The following is a 15086-nucleotide window of genomic DNA, read 5'->3' on the forward strand; positions in this document are numbered from 1 at the left end:
GCTCTTCAGTGCGGTTGTATCAAAATGCATTAGGATCAACATGTAACAGGGGTTCTTTTATTCCACAGCCTTTATAATGCTTGGTATTGTCTGACTTTTTAATTTTTGCAAATTGAAAGTTGTAAAATAGTACCCTATTCTGTTCTCAATTTCTTTTTCCTAATTACTAGAGAGGTTAATAACATTTTCACAGGATTTTTAGCTTCTTACGTTCCCTCCTCAGTGATCTAACTGCTCTTTAACACTTAGTCAGTATAAGTTTTCTAAGAGTTGTCACCTACATGGTGACATTTGAAAGGTAATTACACAGAGCTCACACTACCTCAAGACAACCCCTAACCAGGACCATCTGGCCTGGTGTTTTCCTGCTCAGTCACTTTCCCAAGACTGACAACCAGATAACCACTGTTTCTAAGATGAAAAATCTGTTATACACAAAATGGAAAGTCCTTGATAGAGGTTCACTTTCAATGTGGGTGAGAGGATGATAGAAATCTGGGCAGCCAGATGGTGGGCTGTACAGAGGAGCAGTGCGATCCACAAAAATGTCTCACTGTAACTATGGGGAACCCTGGACCACTGTATGTGGGAGAAGGATGGCAGCTCCTAGCTAGACAGCAGGCAGGATAGACTTTTCTTTACGGCCTGCTTCTCTGTCTTTATCCAGATCCCTCACTTTCTAGCTTTCTTCTTAGTTCCTTTTCTCAGGAACAACAAGAAAACTTAAGATGAACAATGTGTTTCATATGCTCCCTCATTTTACCAGTCTCCATTTCTACTGGCACCGCCTACCTTAGCGTCTCATCCCATTCCTCAACTCTATCAGCCCCCTACTGTTCTTCCCACCTTCAATTTCTTCCTTACTCCAATCTATCTCCCACTTGAACATCTGTCTTTTTTTAAACACAAATGGGATTTTAGAGGGTCAACCTGTGCCTACAGAAAGGAATCCAGACGCTTCAGCCCAGCACTAAGAAACCCTTTACAACTTGGCACCCCAAATAAGCCCTCAATATACATTCTGCATGAACCCCATGAAAGCTCTCTTTCTGCTATGTGGTATTCTGAACATTCATTTCTTATCAAACTGCTCCTCTGACAAAGTCCTTCTTCAGAACAAAATTCTGCTCATTTTTAAAATGAGTTTAACAATCTCTTACTCATGGCTTACTTCTCTAGGTTCCCATAGTACTGTCTACATACATTAATTCCAACACTTACCACAAAGAATTATAGCTACTTGTTAGAAGTGTTGTGTTCTTTGCTGGAGGGTGAGAGAGACAGTGAATTTATTTTAACTGTCTTTATAGTGCTAGTGCCAGGCCTGGCGTATGTAAGAAGCTCTCAATGAATGCTTGCTCAAAGAAGAAAAATTTGTATGGTTTAGCAGAAAGAGCTGACCTAGGGGAGGTAAATTCTAGCCCAATCTCAGTTTAATTTAACAAACATTTATTAAGCACCTACTATATGTCAAAGTTGCTGCCAGATACTCTAGATAAGTGGTGAATGAGAACAATATATATTTTTAGTCTGTATGTGGCTTTAGCTAACTTAAATTGCATACTTGGCATTTACCACAAACTATGAGGAGGTATACATTCATCATCTCATTTATGCCCATCAAACTTAGGAGGCAGGTGAAACTGTTATCCATGCCTTGTTCTAAGCACTATAGGGGACTGCACAGAGGAAGGGCTGACTGCCCTCAAGGAGTATACAGTCCAGTGCATGAATACAAATGCTTCTACTCCCAAGAAGAATCAGGCACGTCTAGGAGGGAGATATTAAGACCGAGCTGTGGGGCAGAAGGGAGACTACTTCCTTATGGGGATCAGGCTATTAGACAAGATGAATTATCAGGTTGCTTCAAGTCTCGTATTTTTCCAAAATGAGACTGGTATACAAACTTTTGAAATTGGTGGGTCACAGCAAAATGAATTTGTTACTTTTTAAAAGTGTTTTTACAAACTGCTGGGTGCAGAGCGAACAGTGGAGAGAAGCTCTAATAGACAAGAATCTGAATTTCAATTAGTTTGGAGATTAAGGTGTCACTAGTGATATCCATGATGTAACCCTTCTAAGACCAAATCAAAATGGGAAAAAAAATCCTTATTAAAAAATGAAATATTAATACAATAAACTAAAAGATCTTTCACAAAAGTCTATGACAAAACAAAAACCCACAAGTAATGCAATGCTCTCAATTCAGAAATGATAGTTCTTTGCAGTCATATTTTGACTACAATCATATTTTGAATAAAGTATCTTTGTGAAAAGATTTACCAAATGGTTCATACGGCAAGGGAAAACAACACAGGAAATCTAGCAATGGTAAGGCAAATTCTGACAGATAATAGAAATGATTCATTCTGATTTTCAGTTTCAACACAATATTTGTGTTCTTGAAATCACTTTGAATAAAACAAAACAGATATAGGTGACAAGCAAGACACAATGCTGTATTAAGGGGGTAGTTTCAATTTGTCAGTGACACATTTTATCCTGTGCGCTCAATCCTTTCTCTTACATCTGCCCCATCCCAGCGGGTGCTACAAGAATGTTCATTTAACTTTTATGATGGGTGTGATTGCCACAATGTGGAGTGCCATCCATTTCTATGGCAATCAAAATGCCAACAGCTGTGGTTTGGGGGATAGCAAACAGTGATCATAACAGAGTCATTTCAAAGGTGGTAGTTATTTCTAACAGATTTTAAAGTGCATCTCCTAAATTAAGAATATGATCTCAGAAATTATTCTTCACTGAAGATCATTCTGTTTCAAAGATAGGCTTTCCTGATGTCGTTGATTTCACAGAAACAACTCTCATGTGACCCAAATGAAAAAACCTAGATCCCAGGCCATCTAAGTGTCACTCCTAGCTTTCATAAAATGCAATCAGTGCACAGTTTATCTTGATTTGTAATAAGCATGTAGCTCATCATTTAAAATAAAACTACTAAATAAAAGTTCTACATAAGTGAGAAAATACATGATGACCAAGTGCACGTATATTAGAAAAAGAATAAAAATAAAGAGAATTTATTGAAGGTTAAAAACCTAGAAAGAAAGAAATTTAGAAAAGAATCTGCACAACACACAAATATCATCTATGTCTCTATAGCACCAAGCACTGTCTGCCCTTACTAATCTAGAAGCTACTACAAAAACCTGCAGCATCTTCTCCTTTTCTTTGAACCAAATTCCTTGCCTGTTTCTAGTCCAAATGTGATTTAAGCAACATAACTCGCTCTACACTTAATGCATTTCTTTTTAGCATGAACGGAGGGAGGAACATGTGCATGCTTTCTCAATCATAATCATATTACACAGAAGGATTTCCAGCTGTGCAGGCCATCTAAGTGTGTATGTGTGAAGCGTGAGTTTGAATATATCTAATAAAATGACTGCTCATTCCAAGGAGTTGAAACATGTCACCAGAATAATAATGTTTTTATTTGTTGTTATTAAATGTATTTCAGAGATATATTGGAAGTTGAGATTTGGGCTTATAATATTTAAGAATCAAATGGCATGGAAGATAGAAGCAAGGAGCTATTTTTTTTTTTTTGCTGGCCTTTTTTATTGAGCAAATTGATCATCTCATCAAAAAAATACAACACAGGAAGAGGTATAGACATATTACATTGACAAAATCAAAGTTATACTAAACACTCAACAGAACCACGACAATCAAATTCAGGACATTTTTTTAACCAATGTACGTCACTTCTCTAATTGATTTCTATGTTCGTCAATAAACAGCTTTGATCTGATGGAGGTCAACTGAGAGATACTAGTTTGCATATTGTAGAAACGACAGATTTGTCCCTAAATAGAACTTACTGAAAATATTCGTTTTTTTAAATTATGGAAATAAGCATGTCAGAGACCTCAAAACAGTGGATTAAAATGAAATTTACATTAGGCATACACACTCTAAAGATGAGTAAGACAATTTTTTTTCTCTCTCACAAAGCAGATGGGGAGCACGGTGTGAACAAGCAGGATTAATGTGAGGGTGACAGTGTCATTCAGAGCAGTCACATTTGAACATGACGTTAGAAGGTAACTGTCCACCCGCAGAATGAATATGAAGAAACACGTTTCACTGAGAGAATTCACCACAGGCTTCATGCGTGCAGCAAGTGGAAAGTTTTGCAAATACTCTGAGTTAGGAGGACCAGATCAAACATAACGAGCAGGAGCAAAGCAATTCCTCCAGAAACTATAAATCTTTCCAGGGACTAAAAATAAAATGTAAACACACTATCTGATGCATGACATTCTATTTGCACTTTTATAGGGCCAAGACTTGGTTGATACATGATTGGAAAAATAATGATGCAAGGTCTTCACACATCATTTCAGAACATATTCCATCAGGACACACCAATCAAGGTAAAGTTGTGCTGTACTCCAAGACATTACACTTGCCAAAGTGTCACACCTGCTGAAAATGTAGAAATAAACACGGCTTGTGTGTATCTAAACTCACAGCAACTGCCACTCACATAGTACAAGCTCACATATCACCCTCAAGATCTCTACTTTCAATTGCACATTTTGCCTTTATTTCTGAAATGTTCATATCTGAAATCGCCACATTCAGACTGCATCAATCATCTCTTAACTTAAAGAGTGTATAGTCAGCACATTATAGGAAGGTTTTAAAGACTGGTTCGATGACATTTTTCTACATAATAGCTTCCAAAAATGTATATAATACAGATTTTGTATTGCCTTGACCTACTCTGCCAATGTCTTATCTCTTCTCTGGGCAACTCTACTTTTGAAAATGCTACACCCTTACTTTCTTGCCTCCCTTCCCTGGTCTACCCTGTTAATATAAAACAAGGAAACAAGCAAGCAAATAACAAGCAATCAATAAAGCAATCGCACAGACCCAGAGTCCAAGCAACTGCTAGCCTCAGATATATTGAATACTTATTCACCCAAACTCACAAATAACAACCAAAACGAGACTTGAAAAGGAAGACAGAACAAAATAAATTATTTCAGACCCAATGATTAATTCTTATATGCCAATTCTGATTTCTTTTAGACTCATCTTCAATACTGAGTTAGGGAACCAGAAAGATTATGTGATACATGTCAAATACGTTTACCAATCACAAAGTAACACATTTTCACTTACTCAAAAAACATAATTTTGTATTGGCAATGCAATAACCTTGAATAGTGATCTGATATTTGACTACAGGAATTGGCCACATATCACCTCTACCTATGATTCATGTCTGAACATGTAAAACTAAAAGGACTTCTCTAGAAGTAAAAGAAAGGCATGTCTTTTCAATTCTTTCATCTAATAATCTAGAGGCAAGATTATTTTCTGTTATTACATATTAGTTTTTAGTAAAACAAAGTATCTTATAAATACTTCACTAACTAATTAAATTATAGGCCATTTGTCTCATAAATGCTTAATGTCCATTACATATAATAATTAAATCCAATTTCAGTATCTTGAAATGGCTCATAGAAATTAAGCTATGCTCTAATGCCTATAACTTAACACTTTTATTTACTTCAGTCAAAGACAGAAGTTTAAGAACTGTGTTAACTTCTTTGGTTCATCCCAGAGAACTAAGAATTAAATGGTAATTATAAAGGCAATGTTTTTTGGAAATTAAGTCCTGGATGCTAAGTGAACATGATAACTTACAGTGGCCACAGGAAAGGGCAGCCTCCAGCAGAGAAAGAAGCAGGAATGCATGTGGCTATTCTACAGGACTATTTAACTCCAGAACCTGGAGAACCATGAGAACAGAAAGTATGACCATCCCAAGAAAAGAGGGATCAATGAATTAAGGTATCTCTTACTAAATAAATGAGATTTAGGGAGGATGAAAAGAAAATTTATAACAATTAAATAAAAATGAAAATTTTAATAAGAACGTTACTGAAGGAGGCTTTTGTAGGCTGCAAATGGTTAAAATGGTATCTTTCTTGCAGTTCTCAGACTATAATTTCTAAAATAAATTTTGAGTTCTTCAATGATCTCATCCATTATAGCCAATTTGCTTTATCTCCTTTTGAAATGTAATTTGTTCATTCATTCATTCAACATCTAATTATTGAGCACCTACATTGGGGATTTCGCAGTACACAAAACAGTTAAAAGTTCCAGGCCTCACGAAGCTTATATTCTATTTGTAAGACATAGATAATAAACACAAAAAAATAAGTAAAATATATAGCATATTATATTGTGATACATATTAGCATAAAAAATATAGCAAAGGAAGCATTTAAGGACTGTACACAAGGAGAGAGGTCAACAAACTATAGTCTGTGGATCATACCCAGCCCATTGCTGGCCCATTGGAAAAGCTACATTTTTAAATGGTTGAAAACACTCAAAAGGAAGCATACATCTAATTTCAATGCCCATCAATAAATTTTTATTGGAATATAGCCATACTCAATCAGGTATGTACTGTCTACGGCTGCTTTCATGCTACAGTGGCATAGCTGAGTAGCTGCAACACAGGCCTTATGGCTACAAAGCCTAAAATATTTACCACCTGGCCCATTACAACCCAAGTTTGCTGAACCCTAGTTTACAATATTAAATAGGCAGATATGGAATACCATCTTAGGAGAAGATGGCATTTGAGTGAAGAACTAAAGAAGGTGAGGGAGTAAGCTACACATGGAGCGACATGATCTGACTTTTGCTTTGAATGCTGTGTTGAAAGCAGACTAATGAAGGAGCCAATTTCAGTATTACAGGTCAGCAGTGATGGTGATGTCTTTGACAACGATAGTAGCAGTGGAAGTTGGTTTATGCAACTAGACGCATGAAGCAATTTACTGCAGTGGGAAAGACCATGAAAGAGAAGGTGTGGGAGGAAGATCACAGCTCAGTTTTGGAGTAGCAGCTTGAGGAGTCTCTACAAGTGGAGATATTAAGTAGGCAGTGGACAGATTAGTCTGGAGTCCAAAGAAGAGATCTCAGCTGGAGCTATAAATTTGGGAGCCATCAGTGTATCAATACCATTTAAAGCTATGAGACAGGATGAGATCTCTGAGAAAGTGAGTATAGAGAGAAGAGCGAAGTGGGCCAAGAAAAAAGGAGAATTTCAAGGTTAAGAGATTGGATGGATAGGAAGGAACCAGCCAAGGGGATGAAGGATAAGAGGGACTAGAGGGAGGGTGTCCTGGAAACCAAGTGAAGAAAATGTTTCCAGAAGGAATGAGTCATCATCTGTACCAAATGCCACTGAAAGGACAAGCAAAATTAGAACTGAGAACAAATGGATTTAATGCTGTTGGGTGTTGTTGTAGCAGTTTTGACAAGAGCAGTTTTGGTGACCTCATTGGAGAAAAATCTTGTTTGGAGTAGGTCTAAATGAAAGTGGAAAGTTCTGTACATGTGGAAAGAGGGAAATGGAGTGGTAGCTAGAGGCAGAAACGGGCTTGAGAAGCTTTTTGTTTTTCAATTTTGGGAGAAATAATATCATGTTTAAATGCTAATGGGAAAAATCTACTAGAGAGGAAAAATTTGTTAATATGGGAGAGATACAGGGAGACAGAGACAGAGAAACAGAAGAAGAGACAGAGGGAGAGGGGCAGTAACTGCGGGAAAATGTTCTTAAGCAATCAAGAACAGAGGCATCTAGTTAAGAAATAAAGAGGTTGGTTTGAGCTAGAAGTACGGACAGTTTAATCTATAATAACAGGAGAAAAGGTAGCATTTAAAAGCACAGAGGCTAATAGATGGTTAGATGTGATGGAAGCTTGTGGAAGTTCTCTCTGACTTCTATATTCTGAATGAAGGACGAAGCAAGATCACCAGTTGAGTGTGGTGATGGGAGAATAGATGTTGGAAATTTTAGGTGAGAGAGTAAAGTATAAAGTTATCTAGAAAAATGTCAGAGAGAATGGACTAGAAAACGATAGTATGATTGCCATCCAGTACTGAGGGCTCACTTGAGGTTAGCAATATCGAGTTAAAGCCAGTCGTGTTTTTCTTTAGCTATGTTTAGCTTCAAGATACAGACATGGAGTAGGCAGAGATGGATGTAACAAGAAGTTGATTTGGCCAAACAAGCATGATGAGGCAAAAAGAAACAAAGGAGTTGAGCTATATGCAAGGAAGTGATTATAATGATTGACCTTGGAATTTAATCTAAATAAGGAGGGATATGAGAACATTGAAACACTGGCGATTTCCATGCATTGTAGGTCCTGGGTGTGGCTGAAGCATTTGGGAAGTTGGTGCCAGAGCTGGGGAAGGAATCAGGTAGTGGAATGTTTGAAATGAGATCACGGAGGGAGAAAAAACAGCAACCAGGTAAGAAGGCTCTCCTGGGAGACCAAAGGTAGCAAAATATTTCAAGAGTTGGGGAGTGATAGGTGATGCAGGCAAAAGATGGATATACAGAGTTTTATGGGGATTAGATTCTGGGGATGAGGGATGACCCATGAGAAATGGGCCTTTTGAGGTGACTGAGATAGTCCTGATGGTACCGAGGAAGAAAACAACACAACAATTTTATTAACAAATACTAGTAAGAATGGGCTTTAGTTAGGATAACTTTTTTAGTAAAGTTAATGTTTTAAATATAATCTCCACTTGTTAACACCTAACTTTAAGCACTAAAGCAGTTGTTACTTAAGCTACAGGAACATGCGCCAAGAAGGCAAGCATGGTACCCCAAACATGGCCTAAAAGGTTTCTAATAATTAACACATTTCTTTTTCTTTTTTTTGGTGAGGAAGATTCGCCCTGAGCTAACATCTGTTGCTAATCTTCCTCTTTTTTTGCTTAAGGAAGGTTAGCCCTGAGCAACATCTGTGCCAATCTTCCTCTCTTTTGTATGTGGGTCGCCACCACAGTATGGCTTGATGAATGGGGTAGGTCCGCACCTGGGATCCGAACCCACAAACCTGGGCTGCCGAAGTGGAGTGTGCCAGACTTAACCACTACGCCATGGGGCCAGCCCCCCTTAACACATTTCTTAATTTTATTATTAGATTGCTCTAGCAGCCTTGTAATTCATGTTTTATAATCCTAATTTTCCTTGTACTTCAATGGCTAGCTAAAAACAATATTGATCACGTTTTTATTTGGTGTCCACTCAATAGAATTTAATGAATGTATAAATGAAGCAAATTAAAGAACCATGTATTTAACTTGATAGCTAGTAGTATTATTTTACATATACAAACTAAACTTCAATATTCAGTGTGGTGATTCAAATAGTGATCATCTCTGGTGCGAGGTGGGGCATGGGGATGGGAAAGGGAAGAAGCACATAGGTAGATGAAAGTCACTGGCAAAGGAGTAGATGTTTTCCAGGGTTCTTTAATAAAGGTTGTTAATGGTAATATTTTTCAGTTTTTGATTACGTGTCTTTATTTCACTCTCATTGTTGAGAGATATTCTTAGATGCTAAGAGAGAGTACAGATTTTTTTCCTTAACACCTTAAAGAGATTATTTCGTTGTCTGTGTCTTTCATGGTTGCTGTTGATTTTATGCGCTCTTGGTCAAATCTGCCTTCCTTCATAGCTAAGTTTCCTTTTCTTTTTGGCTGCATTTAGATTATCATCTTGTCTCTGGTATTCTATAATATCCCCATGCCAGGCATAGGTATAGATTTCCGTTTATTCAGTTTGGGATATATTGTGCTGTGTAGCTTCTAACCATCCTAAAAAATTCTGGGATATTCACTATCCTCTACTTTTGGGGCTATGAATAGATATTAGATCTTCTCATTGTATTCTCCAGTTTTCTTAATTTCTCTTTCATAGTCTTTATTTTCATTTTCTTTGTGGCACCCTAGGTAATTTGCTCACATATATCTTCAATTTCACTGATACTCTCATTTGTAACTAATCTGCTGTTTAATCTAACTACTGAGTTTAGATTTCAATAATTCTTTTCCTTTCAAAATCATTCTATTATCTATTTCTTAAATATTTCATACAATATTCTGTTTCTGACAGATTCTTCTTTTTAATTTTATTGAGATCACATTGGTTTATAACATTCTATAAATTTCAGGTGTACATCATTATATTTTGACTTCTGTATAGACTGCATCGTGTTTACCACCAAAAGTCTAGTTTCTGACAGATTCTATATTCTGTTTCTGATAATCTCAATATTTGTAGTCTTTGGAGGTCTAAATATTTTGTTTCTGCTGACTTTCATTCATGGTGGTTACTTCCTTGTCGTCTTAGTGATCTTTGAGTTTTCTTTAACAACTTGCTTGATCTTAATCTGAGGAATCCGGCAGGCTTGAACTGGGGATGCTCTGCTCCAGAGAAGATTTGCATCTGCCTCTGCAAATTGCCAGAGAACTCTATCAACTTAAAACTACCATATTCGTCCTTGAGGGTCGTGACTCAATTATAGGCTTGGCTTCACCACAATGGCGCAGGCACTAGGTTCATCAGCTGGAAGGCAGGGCTGCTATTGGACTCCAGGCTCAGGATGACCCTGCTTCTACAGGTAACTCACCACTTAGAATCACACACTCCAGTTTGAAGTTGTTTTCTTTTTTTTTTTCCCCCAATCTCATCCCCTGTTTGGAAGAGGAGTTCCTATCTCCCTCTTGAAAGTCCAACAGCACTCTAGAAGGAGAGCATTATTCTACCCTCTACCAGGGGGGAGAATCTCTGTGCTCTGCTGTACCGACAGAAGGAGAAATCATTGTGATTATAAAAGCCATTGAAATTTTGACAGTTTTAAGAGTTGGCTTCAAAATTCAAGGGTGGCATATTACTGAAGAGCTGGTCAACAACAATTATGGAGCCTGCATCCTGTGTATAATGCCATTCCAAGTAACAGGAAGAGTTAAAGGAAAGTGGATCTGGCTCTCAAAATGTTTTCAAACTCAAGGGAAGACAGGACATAGCAAATACAGATAAGTAACAAATACAGATAAGTAACATAAATAAAAGCATACAGACAGCTAACGAGATACCTTGACATCCTCCTGGAATATTATCCACTTTTGGCGGTACTCCACTATGCTTAGCTTACAGCTGAGAACTACTACACAACCCACAGTTTATTTATCAGAAACGTGTAGTGCTTTTCCTATAAGAATACTTATCACATACATGACTGTTTTGCATTTTGACACAACCTCTTTCTTATATTTCAGGGAAATTTCAATTTAATATTATGTTGTCAGCAGAGCACTCCTACCTCTTGCCAAGATAAAGTCTAATTCCATCCCCACAAAATGAGAAGGAAGGAATTTGCTTTCCTTCATCTATTTTTCTCCCTTTATCATTAAGCAGCAAATTAGAGTAGCAAGCACTGCTACTTCACAGACCAAAATATTTGTTTCTTTCTTCACTTATAGAAAGAGTAAAAAATAGCATGCTTTCCATGCTGCCAGGACTGATGTTCAGAGGATGGATAAGGGGCCTACTTTCCTTGCCGTCTATTCAAAATCCAACTTCTTCTCATGTGGGCACAAATGCACCCAGAGGCATATGCACCCTAAGGGCGTAAATGTGGCAAAGGTCTACCCAGTTGTAAGGAGCTAATGTCAATATGTAAGCTAGTCATGTATGGATTACTGCCTGTCAACTGCAATATTTTAGAATTATTGAATTACCTTTATAATATTAATTTGTTACCTGCTTTCTACATGTAATTTCCTGAGTGAAGCAGCCTTAGCTGGTTGTTAACCTTAACCATGAAAATCATTTCCATTCTCAGGGCAATCATTTGTTCAACATACATTGTAGGCAAAGCCCCTAGATCTTCTTTATTCTTTAGTCTTAGTATCTTAATGGGTCACAAAGTCTTTCTTGCATTAATTATACTACAGGTACCCTACATTCATTTGCTACTTTTAAAAATTTTTCAAACATATATGCTTACATGGTCTCATTTGATCCCTGCAACTGACCAGAGAGATCTGGACCCTGAGTAAGTTGTTCAAGGTAACACAACCAGTAATCAGTGCTGCTGGTCCCAAATCAAATTCTCTCCACTCTATTTCCTCTCTCTTTCCACTCTACTATTCCATTTTATTAGGGTGGTAATACAGTGATTTGTTTATTTTGGTAAATACTGGTAGTAATTCACAATATTTGTCACAAGCATTTGGATACAATTGATTGACAATATCCTATTACTATAACTTAAGGGCATAAGGCTAACTGAAAGATGAAGAGAACGAGAGACAGAGGTATTGAGAGATACAGAAAATCTATTTGATCTAACATGAACTTTCTATGATTTTTCTGAAGCACACAAAAACTTATTTGGGGTCTATAAAATTATTCTTACTTTATCGTTTATTTCTTGCTTCATGTACTCTAAGAATGAAAATAAATATCTACCTGAAGAAACACAAAATTTATATTTTATTTATATCTTTATAATGGCCCATTGCTCACAAACGGTATAATACTTAGCTATTTAAAAACACTGCTGGGCCAGCCCCATGGCTTAGCGGTTAAGTGCGCGCGCTCAGCTGCTTGCGGTCCAGGTTCGGATCCCGGGCGCGCACCAACGCACCGGTTCTCCGGCCATGCTGAGGCTGCGTCCCACATACAGCAACTAGATGGATGTGCAGCTATGACATACAACTATCTACTGGGGCTTTGGGAGAAAAAGTAAATAAATCAAAATTTTAAAAAAAAACATATAAAAAAAATAAAAACACTGCTGTCCAAGACTACTTAATCACACTAAATATTCTACTGAAGTCTTATCTTTGAATGCAAAATAATGTCACAAGCAATCATGCTAAATGCCTGTTATTGTAATTTACTTGATTTATAAGTTTACTTTTCATTTATCAAGTCCTATTGAATGAAGACTGATTAAAAATGTGATCAATATTGTTTTCAACTAGCTAAGGAAGTACAAAGAAAACTATGATTATAAAACATGAACTGCACTGCCACTAAAGCAATCCAATAATAAAATAATATGTTAATCAATCAGAAGCATCTAGTATGTACTGGTAGTGCCACGCTTATTTTCTGGGAGAAAGTTCCAAAGGTTTAGTAATCGTTACTTCAGTGTTTATTAGGTATTATAAGTGTAAAGATTATCTTAATTGCAGCCCATTCTTGCTAGTATTTGTTAGTGGGGGAAAAAAAAAGTAAAATGTAGATTAGCCCCACACACATTATTTGGTTTAGGAAGCATTTCAGTAGTATTTTTTCTCCAAGCTGTTTTATCTATATAATTACATTTTGTTCAGACAGATCATTCTTACTGAAAATAACAATAAGACCTCAGATTACAAAGACCTCAGAAAATAACAGAAAGACCTCAGACCTTACTCCCAAATGAGGAGGAAATGTTTTCAGACAGATATACCAAAACCCTCTCCAAAATGGTACGTGGGAAGAAGTCTGGATTAGCAGTTCTGAATTAGGAAGACCAGGACTTTAATCCTCACGTTAACATTTACTACCTGTATGCCTTTGGAAAAATTACTCAACATTGTAAAGTCAGTTTCCTAAATGAAAAAAAATTTGCAAAAATAGCTGTTGTTTTCTTTATTAGGTATTATGAGGACTAAGTAATAGAGTAGGTGTCCAAATAATTTGCAAAATTTTGAAACTCTACAGAAATGTAAGATACTATTTTACAGCATGTTACCTAAAGAAAAGCTGTAATACTTCAGTGGTAATGTGCAAAATTCCAGGTGGTACTTGCTTAATGGAAAAAAAAAAAACTAGATCAAGGGTGAAAATACATTATTTATAAGAATAAGGTAGCCCAAAGCTGGAATAAAATCAATCTTTTTTTCCAGTTGAAGAAGAACAATAATAGGCCTTGGAGAATCTCTTAATCTGGCTTACTCTCAAGAGGCATCTGAGGAGACATAAATGTCTGGGCATAGAGCATATATACAAATACATTTCTTTTTCCTTCCAAATGCTGGAGGAATTTTGACTCTGGGAAAACGCAAACTATATTAATAGTAGCACAAGAAAATTCAAACAGCATATGCTTAAACTTTGGCTCTAAATTACAAGTGTACATTTAAAATCCAAAGTGAGGAGACTGAGTGGATATTGTGCACAGTGTGAATTTTATTAGAGAAAAAAATTAAATATACTCATTTGTTTGCCTATGCAGTTGTTTCTATTTAGTTTGGAAAATTTCATTACTATTATAAATCTCTACCATAAATGCCAAAGAATAACACCTACTGTGTAAGAAAAAAGAATGAAATTAAGCTTTTAATCAAGAAATTAGGAGCTCACTGGGAAATAGCTGGGAAAGAATACGTCCTATTTTATTCTTTTGCAAAGTAGAAACTATGAGAAAAGTATTGAACCTTTATAGGAGGATATTGGCATTCAGAAAATCTGATGATTATAAAGAAAAATCACTATATCTCAGCAATAGAAATGGATCTCTTAGTATTACATATTCATTAAGAAGGTTCATTAAAAGATATGACATACTCTAATTTACTCTAAATTCATTAAAAAGTATGACATACTCTAATCTATCCAGCAAGTCTTTTCAGTGGATATTTAGGTTGTTTCTACTTTCTTTACAATTAGAAACAATACTGCAGTACATAGAGGTGACATTTGATCTAGATTTTCCAGGATGAGTTCATGGGGCCAGGAAGATCAGAGCAGGATATTTGGGCAGAGGAATTTCAAAAGACTAGAAGGGCAAAGTGCATGGAATTTCAGAGTATGTTGAGATCATAGACGGCGAGTGGTGCTGGGAGGTTGGGGGGTAATAAGAAGTGACTTGGAGCACTCTGGTTGTATGTATTGAGGGGGGGATGGGCATCCTTACTAAGAAGAGCTCATCTTTTACATATTTGGTCTCTGATAAAACTTTTTTTAGAAAAATGGTTTTGTTTTCAGCAAAAAAGTGTGAGAAAGGATTGTTATCAGCATGAGAAGTCAAAGTATTTATAATAGTAATCTGAAAGGAATGTGTTTTAGAAAGATGCAGCTCTTGTGACAGGATTGGAGAGTAGATTTGAGGGACCTGAGATTTGAGGCAGAGATAGCAGTTAGAAACCTCTTAAAAATTTCATGCAAGGAATTATGGAACCCTAAGCTAAGGCAGTAAAAAGAAAAATGAAGAAGAAATATAG

At 36.6% G+C, this 15086-nt stretch overlaps 1 protein-coding gene across 2 annotated transcripts in view; it reads right to left on the reverse strand.

Annotated features, from left to right (window-relative positions):
- TMTC2 (transmembrane O-mannosyltransferase targeting cadherins 2) overlaps positions 1-15086 on the reverse strand; it is a 387738-nt gene that overhangs the window by 9268 nt on the left and 363384 nt on the right. The window contains exon 12 of one of the 2 annotated variants that reach the window (XM_058568710.1): positions 5723-5773. The exons of the other annotated variant lie outside the window; for it this stretch is intronic. Within the exon in view, the coding sequence (XP_058424693.1) occupies positions 5744-5773 (30 nt within the window). The 3' untranslated portion in view covers positions 5723-5743. Of the gene's footprint in view, positions 1-5722; positions 5774-15086 lie in introns of those variants that run through there. 2 annotated transcript variants of the gene reach the window in all.

This window comes from Diceros bicornis, chromosome 25 (assembly GCF_020826845.1).
Source record: "Diceros bicornis minor isolate mBicDic1 chromosome 25, mDicBic1.mat.cur, whole genome shotgun sequence".
NCBI lineage: Eukaryota > Metazoa > Chordata > Mammalia > Perissodactyla > Rhinocerotidae > Diceros > Diceros bicornis.